Below are 18,642 nucleotides of genomic sequence, written 5' to 3'. Positions count from 1 at the left end.
CCAGCTCCCTCACGTGCACAGCCACCCTCACGTGCACAGCCACCCTCACGCTATTTGTCCTCCCTTGTGCTTCGCAGGTGTCTCTGGGGTCACAGATGGACTTACAGAAGAAGAAGAGACGTGCACCAGCTCCCCCTGCACCCCAGCCCCCGCCGTCCAGCCCGCTGGTGCCCCCCCGCACGGAGGGCAGGGAGGAGGACAGGAAGGGCAGGACGGGTGAGTGATGGCGTCCGCGCGCCTCTGGGTGCTTGGCCTGCATCTCAGCGCTGCTTCTCACCCCTGCCCTGGCTTCCTCCGCGATGGCATTAACTCGGAAAGCATTTAGGCTAAAGAAAGAAAGTCTGGAAATGAACGGCTGTGAGTCAAGGACATCCGACAGGCATAGTTTCTGGGGGTGGTGCGGGCGTTGAGAAGGTGGGAAAGGCGTGCTGGTCAAGAGGCTCGGGAGAGTGCGAGTGACGGAGAGCTGGTGAGTGTGGCTGGGGGACGGCGCCTCCCTGACCGAAGGGGGTGAGTCCCAGGATGGCGCCCACGGATGCTGGTGTGGAAGACGTCTCGACCGCAGGGCGTTTATACAGTAGGTCATGTGACAACAGTTCAGTCATCTTTTGAGCACCCTGTTTGAAAATGATCTCCACTTATAAAGCTTTCCTATATGGTATTCTCTGAGAAAAAGAGAAGCCAGAGTAAAGAGGGTGCAATCCTGGTGTCTGTGAGCAGAGACGTATTCGACCATGACACCTAGTCCCTCATGTTACAAGGGAGAGAAGAGATGGGGGTCTCTAGGTCCACCAGCCAGGGATGGCCGATTTTATTCTAAAATCATTCAGTGTTTGTTGTTTCATTTATGTAGGGACCGAGATAAGCCCCTGACACAAGTGCTCCAGTCATCACAGGAGTGCCGTTCAGTCCCCCAGGCAGCCTCACATTTTGCCGTTGATCTCATGGCTGCAGCCCCCAAAGGGAAAAGATGCCCAGGGATAAGTGGTCGCACTGTTGCTCCCTAAACCTTTCATAAGAGCTCCTTTGCTGTTGGTCAGCATTTTCCCCTGGCCAATACCTCGATTTTAACGTCTTAGCATTTCACAGACTGGGAATCGATTTTGCTAAGGAGATACAGCCAGTATTTCATGTCAGTCCATCGTCGTTCCCAAAGGAGAAACTATCTGATTTGAAGGAAATGTGATCAGAAGCTCCTTCAAATAAACCTGGTTTTCTTTTTTTTTTTTTTTTTTTTTTCCATAATGAGACTCCCATTCCGCCTTCCAAGCTTTCTCCCCACTCTTTTCATAAGTGGATGAAGAACTCAGATTAAGAGTCCTTGTTGAAATTCTAAGACGCATCCATGGTTAGGGTAGTGTAGATGTGGTGAATCCTGCCAACCTCCAGGCCAGACAGCCCATTTTAACCCCTGGAAGGACCTCCCGATTCAGCCTTGAAGGACCAAGGTCTGTGTGCAATGAGTTTGGAGAGCCTGGCCTGGGGGTGGGCAGCTGGTACTCACAGGGGTCTCAGAAAAAGAGAGAAGGGCATTTTAAAGTGAAAACGGTAGGGACAGTTCCCTTTCTAAGGAATGTGCGCAAAGAGGAGGTATGCATGGTAGTAACTGCTGTGGGTCTCTCTCTGGTCCATAGACTTCTGTTTTGTGGATTAAGGAGGAGGCCAGAAGCTCCCTTCCTCCCGTCAATAACTTTGAATATTTTTTGAGGTCAGCGGTCTTGGTGGCCGTTTCAAAGCAGACTTCCATCCCCATCAGAAATCCCCATGAGTTAAAAGTACAGTAACGGCACTACAGCAGAACTTTTAACCAAAGTCTTGGCTTTAGGTTAAAAGATAATAATTTTGAAAAAGTAGCCCAAACCACAACAAAATACGCTGAGCTTCTTTGTGTATTCAGACAGCTGCAGATAGAAATTGAAAATGTTTTTGGAACTTGCACTAAAGCGGTATTGCAGCCGGCTGGATTTGGGTCCTGACCGAAATTTCTTGGTAAACAAAAGGAAGCCTTCCAGTAGAGAGTGTATTCTACCTGCCTTGCCCTTGGAGTTGCCTTGTCATGTCAGGTGCTTACCTGGGCCAAGCAAACCACACTCATTCAGACGCCTTGCCTTATGTGCACTTTGAGAGAGGAAATGATGTGTATATATGAGGAAATTAATATTTTTCCAAGTCTAAAGAACTATAAGCAAGAGAAGGAATAATGGATATATTTCTTGATGAAGAAATGATGTCTTAATATTTTTATTAATAGTCTGATGAAGGGCATGAAGTGTAGACTCTATTAGTTACTAGAAGATTCTAAACTTTAGAGCTTGAAGACAGTATTTTTTAAAGAAATAATCATGAGCACAGTTTATGACTAGTAACTCCTATCATTCGTTATATTGTCATTAACTTTCAAAAACTTTATTAGCAGAAGAAAACCATTTCTATAGAAAATGGTAAATAGGTTCCCAATGTGAATAGATCAAAGAGGGCTGCTCGGTTGGTCTGAGAGGTAGACTGGCCTGGGGGACATCCCCACCCTTTCTCCAGCCCAGGATCCTTTTCAAAACAAAGTTTAAAAACTGTTACCGCAAACAATGGAAGAGGTTGATAGTATAAATGGGCTTAAAGAGGTAGAGCAAATTAGGGGTTATTGGATCTGTAATAGGTAATAATAGATGTAAGCAACAAGAATAAGCTAAAAAACCTGTGAACCTGAAAAAGACTAACGTGAAGAAAAAGAGTTCCTTTGAAGTTGACAGAGCTGTTTAGGGACCTCTTAATAATAATTTCAGCCTTTAAAAATACTTGTGCCTTTCAGAAACAAATGGCAGTACATTCAAATTAACCCAAGGATAGGACCCCACGTACGTAAAATGCTAACACTTTAGAGAGGTGGGATTTGCTGCTGGGTGTGTTTGGATTTGGTTCCAGGTGTGGCTGCATTTGGTGACGGGTGAGGTTGGATTGATGTCGGGTGAGGTTGGGCTTAGCGCAGGTGTGTCTGCATCTGGAGCTGTGAGGCGCTCTCGGTGTGGCTGAGTGATGGTGACGTACCTTCCGCTGGAGACAGAGGGCCTCTGGGCTTAACCTTCTGAAGTAATCCCTGTTGATTCCACGTAGGTGTCGGACGACAGGTGCCACAGAAGCCTCCCAGAGGCACTGCTCGGGGGCCCCCCCAGTTAGTGCTTCCCCCACCCCCACCCTACCCTCCTCCTGACACAGACGTGGCAGAGCCTCTCGGCTTTCCTGGGGAAGGCGCTGTTTCCGAGGCCTCGGACCTGAGACCCACACGTACGTGCCTCTCGTTTCGTCTGTGTCGACGCCTCACCTCTCTGGTCTCTGGTGTCGGCGCTGGGTTTCCAGACTTTCCATTCTTGCCTGGGGATGTGTGTGCCTCTTCCCTGCAGCTTTCCTCTCTCAACGCTCAACGCAGTGTGTCCAGCTAACAGTGAATGCACTCCGAATGCCAGGCAGGTACCCGTGAAGAATGATTTAACCCATTAATCATTCATGTTGTGGTTAGACTTAAGCCAGAATTGCATCGTGTGGGTGGAGACAGCAGCTAGGAGCAAATAAATGTCCCTCAAATTAGAACTGTCCTCGCAGTGCCCACAGGTGGCCCACTCAGCACAGCACAGCACAGCAACGATGCGATCGTATAGGCTGTATTGCTAAGCTCGCTCAGGCCAGCTGTGAATGCCAAGGCGGCTGTGCTCCAGAGCTGGGGGGACTTGATGGACTAGAATCTTTGAACCCTACAGCCAGTGGCCAAGCTCCCGCAGAAGGGGAGACTGAGGTACCAGAAGGGGAAACAGCTTAATTTGAGTCTAGCAACAGCCACAATTAAAGGCTCGTTTTGTTTCTGTTCTTGTCACACCCTGTCTGAGATCAGGCTTTCTTCATTGTTTCCTGGGATTTCTTTTGGACTTTAATAAGCACCATGTATAGCACTCCCACCTCCAGGTGGATATTAGCTCTGTGTATTTCACTGTACACACACACACACGCACACACACACAGGACATCGAGCCTGGGTGCGTCCCTCCATCAGGATGCCTGAGCTGTGCTGGGCTATTGCCTTATAAAGCAGGTACCATCCAGGACTGCATTTTCCCGATGGTGAAACGTCTCTATACATTCAGCCTGGGGAACAGCTGGCACCCACATGAGATATGCAGCCCTCTGGTTAGGAAGTCCATCCATTTCCACCATCGAACCACTTGATCTTTTTCTGTCTTCTTTGGAAATGACAGCTAGCTCCCTGCCAGCTTCTGGGGAAAGAAGATAATCGTTGGATTTCTTACCAACTTTCTCTAGGCAAAATAATCCTGATTCATTTGATCTCTTTTCACAAAGACTTCTTTTCCATCCTCAAAATCTGTTTGATCATCTTGACGTTGGACATGCTTCCGAATGCAAATGAAATTCGTAGGGGATTCAGAAATGGAGGATTAGACAGATGAGTCGGAAAGATGACACCGAGGCTTAGACAGCTCTGGAGCTGTGTCATCTCTGAAGAGAGTGGATTTGCAGCCCCACAGGCCAAGGCCGTGAGCTTTGAGTGGCCGCTCACGTGGTCCTCACCGGGGATTGTCCCCCCTGGAGAGCCCATGAGGGAGGAAGGGCTGAGGGGAGAGGGTGGCCCTTGGCAGGGAGGAGTGGCCACAGCCCAGGAGCTCAGGGGGCCTAACAGGCCGGGACAGCCAGGCCCGCGGACTGCCCTACACTTGGCCTTATGTAAACCCTCAGACCCCAGCTTCCCCCGGGCCCCTGCCTGGGTTTGGGGGGACAGTGTGTGGCATCTGCTGGGGAGACCGAGGACAAGATTTAGCAGCTGCCTTTTTTTTTTGGCCGCGCTGCACGCCATGCGGGATCTTAGTTCCCCAACCGGGGATGGAACCCGCACCCCCTGCAGTGGAAGCTCAGAGTCCTAACCACTGGACCGCCAGGAAGGTCCTCAGCTTTTAAAGGCCTGCATCAGCCTGCAGAAGAAGAGCTTCCCCCTGGGTCTCTCCAGCGCTGAGGAAATACCTCCCATCCCTGCCCTTGGGAGGCTTTCCAACAAAGGTCTGCGTAGAGAATGAACAAGCCTCAGACAGAACAGGAGGCTCCCTGCCTTCTTGCCTGGAGGCTCCCGTCTTCTTCTCCTGTCCCGGGACAATTCTCTCCATGTCTTCCTCTCCCCACGTGCATGTCCGAGGACCTTCCCCTGCCCTGGACATAACTCACCTGCCCTCCTTCCCTCTCATCCCCTCTCACACACCCACAGGAACGTCAGGAAGAGAGCACAGAAGCACAGGGGGAACAGAGCGGGGCCCCGTGAGTGTTAGGACCACGGAGAGCCTGGCCCGGGCATAGCAGGACCCCTCCTGTCCCCTAGCCCTGTCCTCCTGACCACGTGTGCACCAGGGGTTAACGCATCCAGCTTGGAGCTTTTATTTAGCAGGACCGTCCCGGGCATTGTTCACAGCAGGAAAAACTAGGATCTCCTGCCCAGCCAGGCAGAAAGCAGTTCACCTGCTTTGATTCAGGTCTTTAAAAAAGTGAGGGAAAACGACTCCTTTGTTGTCATTTGTTTCACTTCTTACACCACGTTGAGATCTGGGTACTGCTCTCCCTTGTCTCTGGGGAGCTATGGACTGTCGGCATGTAGAGTGCCGGGTGTGATTTCCGCCCCTTGTGGGCGTGTGCATCTCACCTGCATGCCCATGGAACTTGCATCTGTTTGTAGCCATGGGAGCTCAGCAGGCACTTTCATCTGCCAGCCGTAAGCTCTTGTGTGTCTCCTCGTGTGTTCAGCCGGAGTTAGACCTGTGTTCTCTGTCTAAGAAACGATGTGTTAGTGGTGGAAATCAGACCTGAGTCCCTGGAGGCCGGGCGAGTTCTCGCTCCACCCTCGCTGGGGAGACGCTGAGCCAGAAGCAGCTGCATCACTGGCCCCTGGTCTCACTGCGGAATGCGTCTGGCAGGAATCGACATTATGGCGTCTTTGACCTTCAGCCTCTGCCTGCCCCCAGCCCGAACGTTCCTCCCACTATGCCAGAGACTGCCACTGGGCACCTTTGGCTGTGCGCCTTCTTTGTGATTTGTACCACAGGTGGCATGTCCCACTTAGGTCACTACAAAGAGGTAAGCTACATTGTCTTGAAAACCAGTCAGCACAGCCAAAGATAAGATGGAAAGACTTAGGTAGCAGTGAATTAATAGTAACTGGATTTGTACGCAGATGTGAGAAGGTGGCAAAGAAGACATGAAACAGGTCCTCATACCACACCTCCTATTTTGATCTCTCCCATTCCAGAACCTTCTGTTCCAGCCATCCCCCTGTCCCTGAGCCTTGCCTCTGCAGAATCTTGGTTCCCGTCCTGGTGGCTCTGCTGGTGTTCCCGTTACGGCTTCCAACCCTCCTTTCTGTCCCCGGCCTTCTGCCAGCTGACCTGGGCACCAGGTGGGCCCCAAGCCCTGACCCAAGGACAAGTCCTCTTTCCTATTTTTATGCTTTAAGTGTTAGCAGCGCTTGACTCGTGGCCATTAAGACCATGTTGACCTGGAACAGAAGCAAACAGGAGGAGACTTGTGTTCCAGGTCAGTGCCACATCTATCTGCATCTCCTGAGCTCTTTTTGAACCAATGTACAGTTTGTGGTCGGAAGAGGTAGGATGACCATCCCCTCGTGCATCTGCTCAGCTCCAAGAGGCCACCTTCCACGGCCAGCCCTTGCGCCAGATCTGGGGGGACCCAGCCTGGATGTCAGATTGATGTGATCTCCACATTCTCTCGCACAGTCAGGGGCGGGGGTCTCTGTGCTCACCCTGCTCCAGCCTAGGAGCCCTTTGGTCTTTGGCATGGCTACCCCTCCCTCCTGTTGTCCTCTAGGTGTTCCTCCACTTCTCACCGTACTCGTTACACAGGCCTGTGTGTGCTACCCCACTAGTTGAAGCTACTCGGAGGCTGTACCGGTCTTAAAGGGCATCCAGCGCCGGCACTGTGGTCTGTCTATAGGATGTTCCCATGGTGTCAGCACTGCATCGGAGACCTTGGCAGTCACACCTTTAGCATCCCAGCCCGGGCTTCCATTCCTCAGTTGTCTCCTGGTCGGGTCTGTCTGTCAAGACGCCCTGTGGTACCCTGGCTCCCGATGACCCCCACCTCCTGTGTTCACCCTCTTATGTAGCCCTCCCCTTGAACATAGACTCGTGTCTAATGAGTAGAATGTGGCAGCAGTAGTGGAAGTCACTTGTCACCTCTGAGACTAGGTGGAAACAGTCTGTGGGTTCCATCTGGAGCCTCTCACCTGCTCACCCCGAGGAAAGCCAGCTGCCGGGCTGAGATCTGCTCTAGGGAGGGTCCACGGGGCAAGGACCGAGGGAGTCTCCAGCCAGCAGCCCTCAGTCCACTGACCATGAGAGCTGAGTCCTGCCATGGCCACTGAGTGACACTGGAAGCAAAGCTTCCCCAGTAGAGCCTGCAGGTGAGACCGCAGCTCTGGGCCACACAATTGCACACAGCTGAGCCATCCCAGATTCCAGACCCACACAGACTATGAGATAAATCCTTATGCTTTGAAGCCTCTAAGTTTTGAGGTCATTTGGTCTGTAGCAATAGATAATCAATACAGGTTGCAAAACTCCCTTCTCAAACCTACTCAGTTAGGGAATCTCTTATCTCATTAGGAATCCCGGTGGGACAGACTTCAGTGCTGAATCTGAGGCCTCGAGTTGCCATCAAGGCTTTCCCTAGATCATCTTTGGGGTTGGCTTCCTCCTCCGGCTGGTACCCCGGGCGCCATGGCTGTTCCCTGCATCCCATCCAGGCACCGGAAGTCTCGGGGAGGAAGAGAGACCATCTTTTCTAATAGTTTCATAGGAAAAGGGAACCTTTCCCAGAAACGCCCAGCTGCAGAGTTCCTCTCATGTCTCATGGCCCAGGGTTGGGTCTGGGGCTGACCCAGTCCCTGGGTGAGGATGGAATCCCCGGAGGTGAGTCAGGTGCATCCTGACAGCTGGGGTGGGGTCAGCTTTCCCTGCGATTGTGGGAGTAGCTGGTCAGTACAGGAACTCTGCTCGCTGGGAAACGTGGAGTATGCACACTGCATCAACAGCCAGCAGTGTTCACCACACACGGGCTGTAGCCTGAGGTTTCCTTCCTGTGTCTGGAGAACATAAGATGCGTCGTGAGCAAGTGCAGAGGGATGATTGGGTGCCGGCAGTGACTCAAAGCAGTGTGACCATACACCTGAAAGTCAGAAATCACCAGGGCACCGTCCTCCTTCGGGGACAGTTTCAGTTCAGGCCTGGCCTCCACCTACATTTCCCATTTCCTGCTTTGACAAACCAAAGGAACTACTAGAAATGCTCCCGACATTAGAAGGTGCTCACTTAGAGCCCAGAGACTAAAGGGTTTGGTTTCTTGATCATCTTAGTAGCCAAGAGGATAACAGAATAGGGTTAGTGAAGTTGGGTGTTCAACCAATCAATCTTTGGAATCCTGTATCTCATTTAAAATCACTTTCTGCTCTAAGAAGCATCATTTTCTCTCTTCCAAGGTGAGCTTAGCTTAGGATAGACAAAATGCAGCCTCTTCAAAGTTGGCTAGGGCAAGTGTGAAGCTGGGTGGACTTGGCCTCTGCATCGCCTGGTGCAGGACTGAGGTCCCTTGGCCTGGTCCAGGCTGTCACTCTCTCCCTGGCAGCCATGGCCAGCCCAGCCTGTGGAGTCTGAGGTGGTGAATGCTTGGTGCACACGTGGGAGAAGAACGGTTAGGCTGGGTGATGTCTCAGCCTCATGGCACAAAGGTCACCGTGAATGAGGCTTTGGTGATGTGTTTGAGCTTTTGTTGCATAATTGTAACAACAGTAAATAGTAATTCCTTGGCCTATGCTCTTCAATCTTTTTGTTTCTTATTAATAAGCTTTCACATTAACTTTTAGATATCTAATCAAGTACACAGGTGCATGTCTAAACCAGTATAATTGTGCCTGTGGATTTCCCCCCATAACTTTCTAACCAGCTCGCTCTCTGATTTCAGTTTTAGTTGAACCTTCGTTGTGAATCATGATGGTAGAGTCTATCCCATTAGTTGCACTGAATTGTTTGTTTACAAGATTTGCAGTACTAGTTATGATTAAGTTGTTAACAACTTATTAGCTACTTATTTTAATGACAAGACCCTGGGGATTTTAAAACACAATGCACAGAGAGCTCCTCAATTTGTCTTATATTTTTTAAATTAAACTGTCCAGTGACTGTCGTTTTCTTATACATTTTCCTACACCAGGCTTGAGGAAATCAGCCTTCCCTTGGGCATACTTTTCTAAGGTAATTGGCAAAGGATTTTAAAGGCAGGGAGGGAAAAAGGGCCATTGTCTCCTGTTCTAAATGACATGTAAGGTTAAAGCACCACTGTGACAACCATTGCGATGTTTCTAGCTGATTGGTTTTCAATTTGTGAACAAGTGTCCCATTCTAAAGAACTTTAAGGAAGTTCTAAATTAGGGGAATAAAATGGGAGAAATAAACTATCCATTCGCAATTAGAAGATAGTAATTTCCTCAATATAAAATTAATAATAATAACAATAATTGGCATTTTAGGCAGTGTGACTCAGCAGAAGATCTGAAAATCTAGAAATATATTGGGCCCAGCTCTGTGGTTTACTGGCAAAATGGCTATAATCAGATCCCCACACTCCCAGACGAGAGCCTCACTAATGGCTGTGCCGCGTGGCATGCGGGATCTCAGTTCCCCGACCATGAGCTGGCCTGAGCGGAGAGCTTAGAGAGGACAGGACAGGAGCTTCACTTATGCTCCTTATGTCGGGACCAATAGCCTTTCAAGTCACCTAACATCTTACTTTACAACTGGAACCAACACTTGGCCCCTTTCCAAACAAAGTAGTTAATCCTGACGCTTGTGACACAAACACAGTTCTGGGAGCCTCGTTTGTCATGGAAGCACCCTTGCAACCCTACAGGTGTGTGGACTTCAGAGCAAGGCCAGGGAGGCACTCTCGCCTTGCCTTGGGTTTACTCGCCGCTTTCCTTCTGTGGCGAGAGAACCAGCCACGCAGCTGCTCCTGCTGCCATGGGAAAGGGCACGGTATCCAGCAAAACAGGAACTGGGTGGTGAGCAAATGGCCCGTCTCATAAAAGGAAGGAAGTCGGTGACTATGGGAGCAGAGTCTGTCCCTGCTCAGAATACATTTTGAAAATGGACTGAATTGTTAGCCTGTTATTATGGTACCTTGAAAACCATTAAATCTACCCGATATGAACTAAAGAGTGAATACTACTTAGAAGCAAAGCAATGAGAATCATGATAGAGTTATATACAGTATTTTTAAAAACGCTATGAACACATTTCCTTTTGCTAATGACCTTTTAGCCCTTTATTTGCAAGCTACCATGTCCCTGACTTGAGAGAGAATTGAAGAACTAAGTGACAACTCAGGGAGCAGGTATGCACTGGACCTGGCTCACACCAGCTGGTGAGAGCAGGTTGTTGAAATTTTAGGAATTTTGCAAGCCAATTGCTAAGTAGAACCATTATTAAAAAGTAAAGTATGTAAGCTTACAATTAAATAATGTTAAAAACAGGTAACATATTAAAAACTCACCACTTTCTAATTATTTTACTACATTTTACTATTTCTGTGTTCTTGAGGTTATGTACTTTGAATCAATATGATTCAATAATATGCAACAGTGAAAATGCCATATAACAGCACACCACTGCACACCTCTTCCCAGCACCACATTCACTGACTGATGAGGTCTGGAAATCAACCAAGGAAGGAGCATTTACACCATGGACATTGGCAAAGGCTATACAAATCAGGGCTGGATTTATTGTGTGCTCATTGCCCAGGTGTAGGATGTAACATTGGGAAATGTTAATAATGCAGATTAATTATAAAAGCGTATTATCAACAGCCAATGCATTGTGAAAAGCACCACCCTACCCCATCCCGCCAAAGTTGAAGAATGGTTCCTCCATTTTCCAAAAACCACTATTCAGTTCAACAAGGTCATTCATGTGATTGACAAAGAAGCCAAATTCCAACATCTATCTTCATGGTTTCATGTTCATCTAACTGCTTAACGTAAAGTGATCAATCCACAGTTGTGTCAAAAAGACACGTGTTTGTCAATGGTAATAATAGGCTGACTACAGATAAAATAATTTGACAAAAATTAATAAAAGGATTCTGTGAGAATCAATTGATCATATAGAATTTACGACAAAGACTATTGTATATTTTATTATTACTTGTAAATTTTGTGCTACCCATCCTTTGTATCAGTAAAACTTTATCTGTCTGTTTATCCCTTTTACTTTTTCCAGAGAGCTGGTGACTAACTGTTTACCAGCCTCCCACTGCAAAGGAATAACATATAAATAGGAATGCTGAAAGGGAGTAAAATTATTTAGTTAAGAAAACAGATGGCGATATTATTTTTTATTTTCCTAATTCACTGCTCAAGCTGTGAGTTGACACAAATAATCAAACAGGTTTCTGTGTCTCTGAGAGTTTTAATTTGCAGGCTAAGTTCAGGTTTGGCGTAAGAACCAACTTTTTAACATCAAGAGTTATAAGAACTTCTTTCTGGGTTCACATGTATTTCAGTTCTTCCTGGAAGTAAGGAATGGACAGCTTGATTTTTCAAGAATGGTTTGAGATTCTTAATAAATATCATTATTTTATTTTATTAGTTATTTTATTAGTTAAAAAGTGAATAGGGATTATAAACCCATCATTTCTTTACCGACAGTAGTCTTCTAACCTGTTGTCGTAAGGATTTTTATGAGATAAATAAATTTCTGTGCATTTAGGCGTGGCTGTCCTTTGTTTTAATCCCTAACCCTCGAGGCCTTCAGGGCCTCAAGCTACTCCAGGCAATCGATGGCTCTTCATCAGAGGGTCCGTCTCTCACTGCGGAAAAGAGCAAAACCCAGGAGAGGTTTGCTCCTTGAAAACAATGGTCAACATGCATATGCAGTTGATGCCTGTCTCCAGCCCAGTAAGTCAGTCAGTATTTTCTGAGTTTATGCTTGAGCCCTGCTTAGCATCCACATTGTCAAGGCTGGATTGATTGATCTGCTGCTGAGGGCATTGGGAAGCAATGTTATCTGTTTTTCCCTAGAGCTCTGAAAGCAACTTAGACTTCTTTCCAGGAGCTTTCCTACCAGCTGGTCACTGTCTCTGCCTGCAAGGACCTTAAGGTTTTGTATCAAATCCATATCATTTTATTAGAAAACCTCCAAGACAACAGTGAGTGCCGTGATGCTGATGATATAACTCTCCCAAGGACAGAATTGTGTATGTTGGATCAACAGGCCCTTTGAATAACTGACATAGTCAAAGACTGAAAGGAAGTGGTAGATACAAATGAACTTACGTACAAAACAGAAACAGACAGAGAAAACAAAGGGGAGGGCGGGGAGGGATAAATTAGGAGTTTGAGATTAACATATACACACTACTATATATAAAATAGGTAAACAACAGGAACCTACTGTATAGTACAGGGAACTCCACTCAGTATTTTGTAATAACCTATAAGAGAAAAGAATCTGAAAAAGAACATATATATATACACACACACACACGTATATATATCTCAACCACTTTGCTGTACACCTGAAACTGACACAGCATTGTAAATCAACTATACTTCAATTAAAAACAATAAATTAAATTTTTTTTTTTTTTTTTTTTTTTTTTTGTGGTATGCGGGCCTCTCACTGTTGTGGCCTCTCCCGTTGCGGAGCACAGGCTCCGGACGCGCAGGCTCAGCGGCCGTGGCCCACGGGCCCAGCCGCTCCGCCGCACGTGGGATCTTCCCGGACCGGGGCACAAACCCGCGTCCCCCGCATCGGCAGGCGGACTCTCAACCACTGCGCCACCAGGGAAGCCCAATAAATTAAATTTTTTAAAAAAGAAAGGAAGAGGAGGAAACATTAGTAATATGATGATTTGCCGACACCTCACTCTCTATGCAGTGCTGAATCCCCAGGGCCTTGACGATGATGAGAAGGGTGACATTTATTCTGCCAGAGTTCGCGTTCATGTTTTACTGTTTATTTTCCCCCCCGCAGTTTATTGCTGTGCATCATTCCCTACCCATGCCAAGCGCTTCTGACGGACGGCCCCTTCCTGGAGCTCCGTACCTCTGACTTTTCCCTGTGCCTCTGCTGTCCTGACTCTGATTCTCCTGTTGATCTTCCGTCTGTCAGCATAAAAGAGCTCATTTGTACACCCGCAACTTACTTTCTTTAGAATTTACATATAAATGCGTAAGCAACAGAGATTTGTCTGACCGAGGTTCACATTTCCTTGTAGGAGGTAAAGACTTCTATATGTAAATTCTAGGTTGATTTATATTGACCTGTCTGAAATTCCCCTTTCATTGATACGTGGATATGTTTTTATTAAGAACCTTGCTTTATTTGAATTCATTATTAATTCATATTTTTCTTGTTTGATAGTCGGCTACATAATTTCTTCTCCATTTTCCTTTCAACTAGATGGTGTCCATAAATTGACCAGCAAGGGCAATGTGGATAGAACTGAAATAGTCTACCTTCCTGGTAAAACTAAGTGCGTAAGCCCAGGAACTATGAATATAACCTGTAGGGACCCACCACTCATGATCTATAGGTATCCATTCGGGATATGTAGGATATAACATTTTTGTAGATGTTTTCCAGGTTTTCCTATTACTGTGTCCCCTGCCATTTAGAGAGTTTATGAGAAGAAAACAGAGGAAGAGGAACATGTGTCTCGCTTTGTTGATTCACCAAACACGGGGTACTTGCTTGATGCTCTGGGGGCTGTTAGAGTGAGTAGCACATGACCTCTGCCCACGGCTTCTACTTACCATGACTCGCTTGAGAAAAGAAGTAGCGATGGGTCCACTTGATAAATGCTAGTCCGGAGGTTTGTACGAGTGGAACATATGCCCGAGGGTGTAGCTACCATGTCCACGTAGGGGTGTTGCCTGCTCTTCCTAGAGACTAAGGTCCTTCTCCCATCTTGAGAAAACCGACGCAGTCACTGAGAACTGGTCACCGCAGCAGTCCTAAGACAGAGCAGGTGAAAATACTCATGTGAAGATTCATGGCTTAGGGAAAAAAGACTTGCTTGCTTTGATAAATTTTTATTACTGTGCAAAGCTACATTTGAATTGGAGAAGCTTATCATGTTTCTCTCCAAAAGGTTTTTTAAATGTTGTTGCTCAAAGTGAGAAAAAAAAAGAGTGTTTTTTACTTGTATGACTGTTGTCTGCTTGATCACAACGAGAAGGGTAACAATAACTGATGTAGGAAATATCACAGCTGATAGTGGTATTACTAGTAAATATAAGCTAGAACTTCTAGAAATATATAGCTAGAGCTGCGTATAACCAATCTAGTGCCATGTGTTGGTGAAAAAAACAAATTACTCAGGAGGAATCATAGAACAAGTTAGAAAGTGCTTTTCTTTTGCATTGAAATAAAGAACTTTTGTCTGATAAGTAGCAGTCATTTGACCTTAAATCATTAAGTGGGGAAAGTCTAAACAAGAAAAGGTAATGTTTACCTAAATGTTGGGGAAAGCATCAGGATTTATGGCCCAGACATTAAAGATTGTAGAAGATTGTATATAATTACAGCAAGAAGCATTTGTGAAAGAAGTAGCTATTACGCTGAAGAAAGATGGCGGTAGGAAGTCTTAAGGCAAAAAGTTAGGAGAAGAACAGGAGAAAATGATATTGTTCATTGAATTATTGGTTGGGGGACAGAAAATGTAATACAAAAAATGTATCAAACTCTATGAAAAACAGAGGACACAGATGTTGGGGGTGGGAAGGAACAAACTCAGTGGAGATCGACCGAATTATGTGACAAATGGAATGTGACCAGGGCACCCCTGACATCCTGGATCACGAAGTTAGCCAAAGACACAGATTTTTTTTTTTTTTTTGCGGTACGCGGGCGTCTCACTGTTGTGGCCTCTCCTGTTGCGGAGCACAGGCTCTGGACGCACAGGCTCAGCGGCCATGGCTCACGGGCCCAGCCGCTCTGCGGCACGTGGGATCCTCCCGGACCGGGGCACGAACCCGTGTCCCCTGCATCGGCAGGCGGACTCTCAACCACCGCGCCACCAGGGAAGCCCCAAAGACACAGATTTCTGACAACACCTTAGGGTTCTCTATCACCAAGGTGGTCTCTCACACAGCTGGGTAAGATTCAGGACAATTCGATAAACAAGTTTTAGAGATCCACGTGTGTCATGACACCGTGCTTACCCAGCATCAGAATCTTCTAGGAACCGTACAAAATAATTTGCTTAAATATTTTTTTCTCGAGGCACTTGCATTTCTGAGAGGTTTCCATTTCTGGCTCAGCCCAGAATCCATCCCTCTTTGTGGGTCATCTCTTCTCCTTTTAAGCCAATAGGAGAACCGTCTGTTTCTTGTCTCCATAATGTTACACATACTGTCAAGAGTCGAACTAAAAGAAAAACAGATTTGTGAGCGTTCACATTTTCTAGCCAGAGAGACACAAATCAAGCAGCCCTAGTGACTGACGAGCCTTGACTAGCCATGCAGGTTCCCAGGAACGCCCTCAGGGGGCACCAGCCCTATAACAAGTGCCAAGGCACACAGAAATTATATTATTTTTCAGCAGCAATTGGCTTAAACTCTTCCATTTCCACCGTAGAGACAGTGTCAGCAGTGGGCAGTGGGACACGCTGTAATTTCTAAACTGCATTAGATAAGAATGTTTGCCATCTCACTTCACCGGTACTTTTGACCTTTTCCTGTGAAAATTCGGAGATTATTTTGCGGTGAATAAATACTCCTAGTACTACAGATGAAAGAATTTGGAGACTCTTACTCCAGTTTCCTCACTGGTATTGTATTTTCTCACCCATTATAACCAACCACGCATTACATCTGTGTTTGCAATGCTTATCAACTGCTAATTTTCAGTTTCCATGTTAATTTGGGTCCGTCATATGACACTGTTTGTTCACAACTCTCATAATTCATGTAGTCTGATGCAAAACATGTCCATATGCAGACTGACATTTTCCACGGCAAAACAAACTTTTCTGTAACAGAGATAGGATTACATCTTCCAAATATTATGCGGGGAGTAAGAGCCCCTCCACACACGTATTGAAGGCACGACCGATTGTCTAGGAATTAATCCATTCACAGAGTACTTACTTCTTCTCTCCCCTCTGAATTGTGCGTGTGCATGCGAACACACGTGTGTGTTTTTAACTATTTCATCCTCAAACCCAAGGAACGTAGAGCAGGAGAAAAACTCAAAATAGTTTTGCTGCTTATTAGTTGCCATGGTAAAGCAACAAGAAGCAAACTTCAAACACTGGTGAAAATGCAAGTCCAAGTGTGAAATGAAATGAGACTTGGAGTTATCTGCGGGCTGAGTTCCCATGCTTTACTTGTCACCGATAGCAACACAGAACACTTCTGTCAAAAACTCTTCACAGGAAACTGTGAGATTAACTTTATCATCACTTTCTGTGTTTATTCTGCCCTTAAATGCTTTATATAATCCATCTTCTTAAGAAAATAATAAACTTTTTATTACTATGAGCAGAGCCGTGTAAAACTCAGAAGGTTGTGTCTGCCTCCAGCAAAGAACAAATGTTCTCCAGTAAAGAAAAAAAATACAATTAAAACAAAACCAAAGAGGTGAGAACTATTGAGATTATCTAGGCTGGCTACATTGTTTCCGGGGTGATAAATCTACCCTCCGGGTTTCAGGGAGGAAAATGAGGGGGAAAGTGACCAAACGTGTAACCTAAATCAGAACACAACAGCCAGTGTATCTCATATGTTTTTCTTTGGTGTGTGAGGAACTAGGGTTAAAGAGAAAATAGGTCCTCATATCTTTCGTATGAATAAGACGTGGTAATGAGGAATATAAAGACTTCCTAATAGCACAAATCCTAAGCCAGTTGGCAGATGGCCATGTCTGGCCCACAGATGTGTCCTCGTTGCCAGGTAAAGTTGCCAATATTAAGTCATATTGGCCTTGAAATTCTGTCTCCTCTGGAATGTGTAAGAACGCTCATGCCTTCGGGGCCTGGAACTCAATGGGCACCATGCCCCCCACCATCTCCATGGCCCAGCCGGGAATTCCTTTGCTATGGTTATTCTTGAGCTACGGTTTTTCCAGTCAGAGGATGGAGGGGAAAGTGATGAAGTCTTGCCATCAGGCTCCTGACTGGAGTGGACAAAAGTGGGAAAATGAAGTCTACACCTATAGGGCTGCAGTCTCAATGAAAGGGGGTTAAAGTTCAGTTCTGGTTGGAAGTAGGGAGTATTCGCACCTCTGGCTGGTTTCTCTCATGGACGTTTCTGCCTAATCCTTGGAGCCTTTGATGTACGACCTCTCTCTCAATCTTTTCTTCCCACCCCCCAGTGGCAGGCACACCCCAAATCTGCACCCACAGAGGGGTTACTGACAGAGCCAGGAAGGGGATGCCCGGGGTAGGGGGGATCTGCCTTTCCACCCCCGTCCCATCACAGCTGTCACACAAGTAAGGTAGAGTGTGACCCTGCTGAGGGCAGCATGTGCCAAGCCTGAACAGCTGCTCCCTGGACAAATGGCCTGCATTAGGGCCCTGGGGCTCGAGGACAGAAATAGTGTACGTGAAGACGGAGTTCATGAAGTCCCATAAATATCAAATAATAGCAAATGGTTTTAAATTGAGATTTTTCTTATCTAGTAGTGGATTGTAAGTTTCCTTTTACTATTGCAAGTTGAAATGTGGGAATCAAATTGATGGGAATTAGCAGTTTTTATCTTTTAAGCGTGTTACTGATGTATAATTGGCACACAAAAGCCCTACATGTGTGTAAAGAAAGTATATCCTTCAGTAAGTGTTGACACTTGTACACACCCATGAAACCATCACCACACCATCAAGATAGCAAACATATATAGCACCTTCAAAGGTTTGCTCATCTCTCTGTAATCATTTTTAGCGTGTGTGTGTGTGTGTGTGTGTATGAACACATGAAACATTATACATGTAGCTATATAGGTTACCTTACAACAGTACTATAAATCTAATGGGGAAAGCTAGAAAAACAATTTTTAATAACCAAAATTCTAAATTAATTGAGAAGTAAAGCTCTGTTGCAACTAATTAGGAACGTGTTAGACGTGATGACTGTAATGATAAAGTTGAACGTTGGTCTGCGGGGAGGGAAAACCAGTCACAACATTTTCAGCCAGAGCAGTACCTTGGACGCGGTATCGGTGAAACGCAACCACGCACGTGCTTCTGCACACACGGGCCATGGAGCCATCTCTCCTCTATCCAGGTTTTCAAGAGGAAAGGAAAGATTGTTCTCCATGGCATCATTTTCTCCTGCCAAAGAGGCGTGAGCGGGTGCAGAAAGCTGAGTTTGCTGAAAAGTTCACTGAAAGGAGGTCAGCCGCATCCTCCGCTCTCACCAACCTCAGACCTGCTGGTCCAGGCAGGACCCTGGCTGCCACCTGGAGGGCGGGGTCGGGGTGCCAGGGCAGCACACTGGGCTCCTCTGCAGGGGCAGCGCCCTCTCCCCGCCCCTCCCAGCTGCCCCATCTAGCAGCTGAAGAGGCGGCTTATTAACAGGGCTGGAAGTGC

The 18,642-nt window shown here is 46.6% G+C and overlaps 1 protein-coding gene across 12 annotated transcripts in view; it reads left to right on the top strand.

The window, feature by feature from the left end:
- COBL (cordon-bleu WH2 repeat protein) overlaps positions 1-18,642 on the top strand; it is a 263,034-nt gene that overhangs the window by 198,748 nt on the left and 45,644 nt on the right. For 10 of the 12 annotated variants that reach the window (XM_067745677.1, XM_067745672.1, XM_067745675.1 and 7 more), the window contains 2 exons: positions 78-216; positions 3,109-3,279. In XM_067745677.1, the coding sequence (XP_067601778.1) occupies positions 78-216; positions 3,109-3,279 (310 nt within the window). The remainder of the gene's footprint in view (positions 1-77; positions 217-3,108; positions 3,280-18,642) is intronic. The other 2 variants (XM_067745676.1, XM_067745681.1) reach the window with 1 other exon arrangement.

Source organism: Pseudorca crassidens, chromosome 8 (genome assembly GCF_039906515.1).
Source record: "Pseudorca crassidens isolate mPseCra1 chromosome 8, mPseCra1.hap1, whole genome shotgun sequence".
NCBI lineage: Eukaryota > Metazoa > Chordata > Mammalia > Artiodactyla > Delphinidae > Pseudorca > Pseudorca crassidens.
This window is presented reverse-complemented; position numbering and strand designations above follow the sequence as displayed.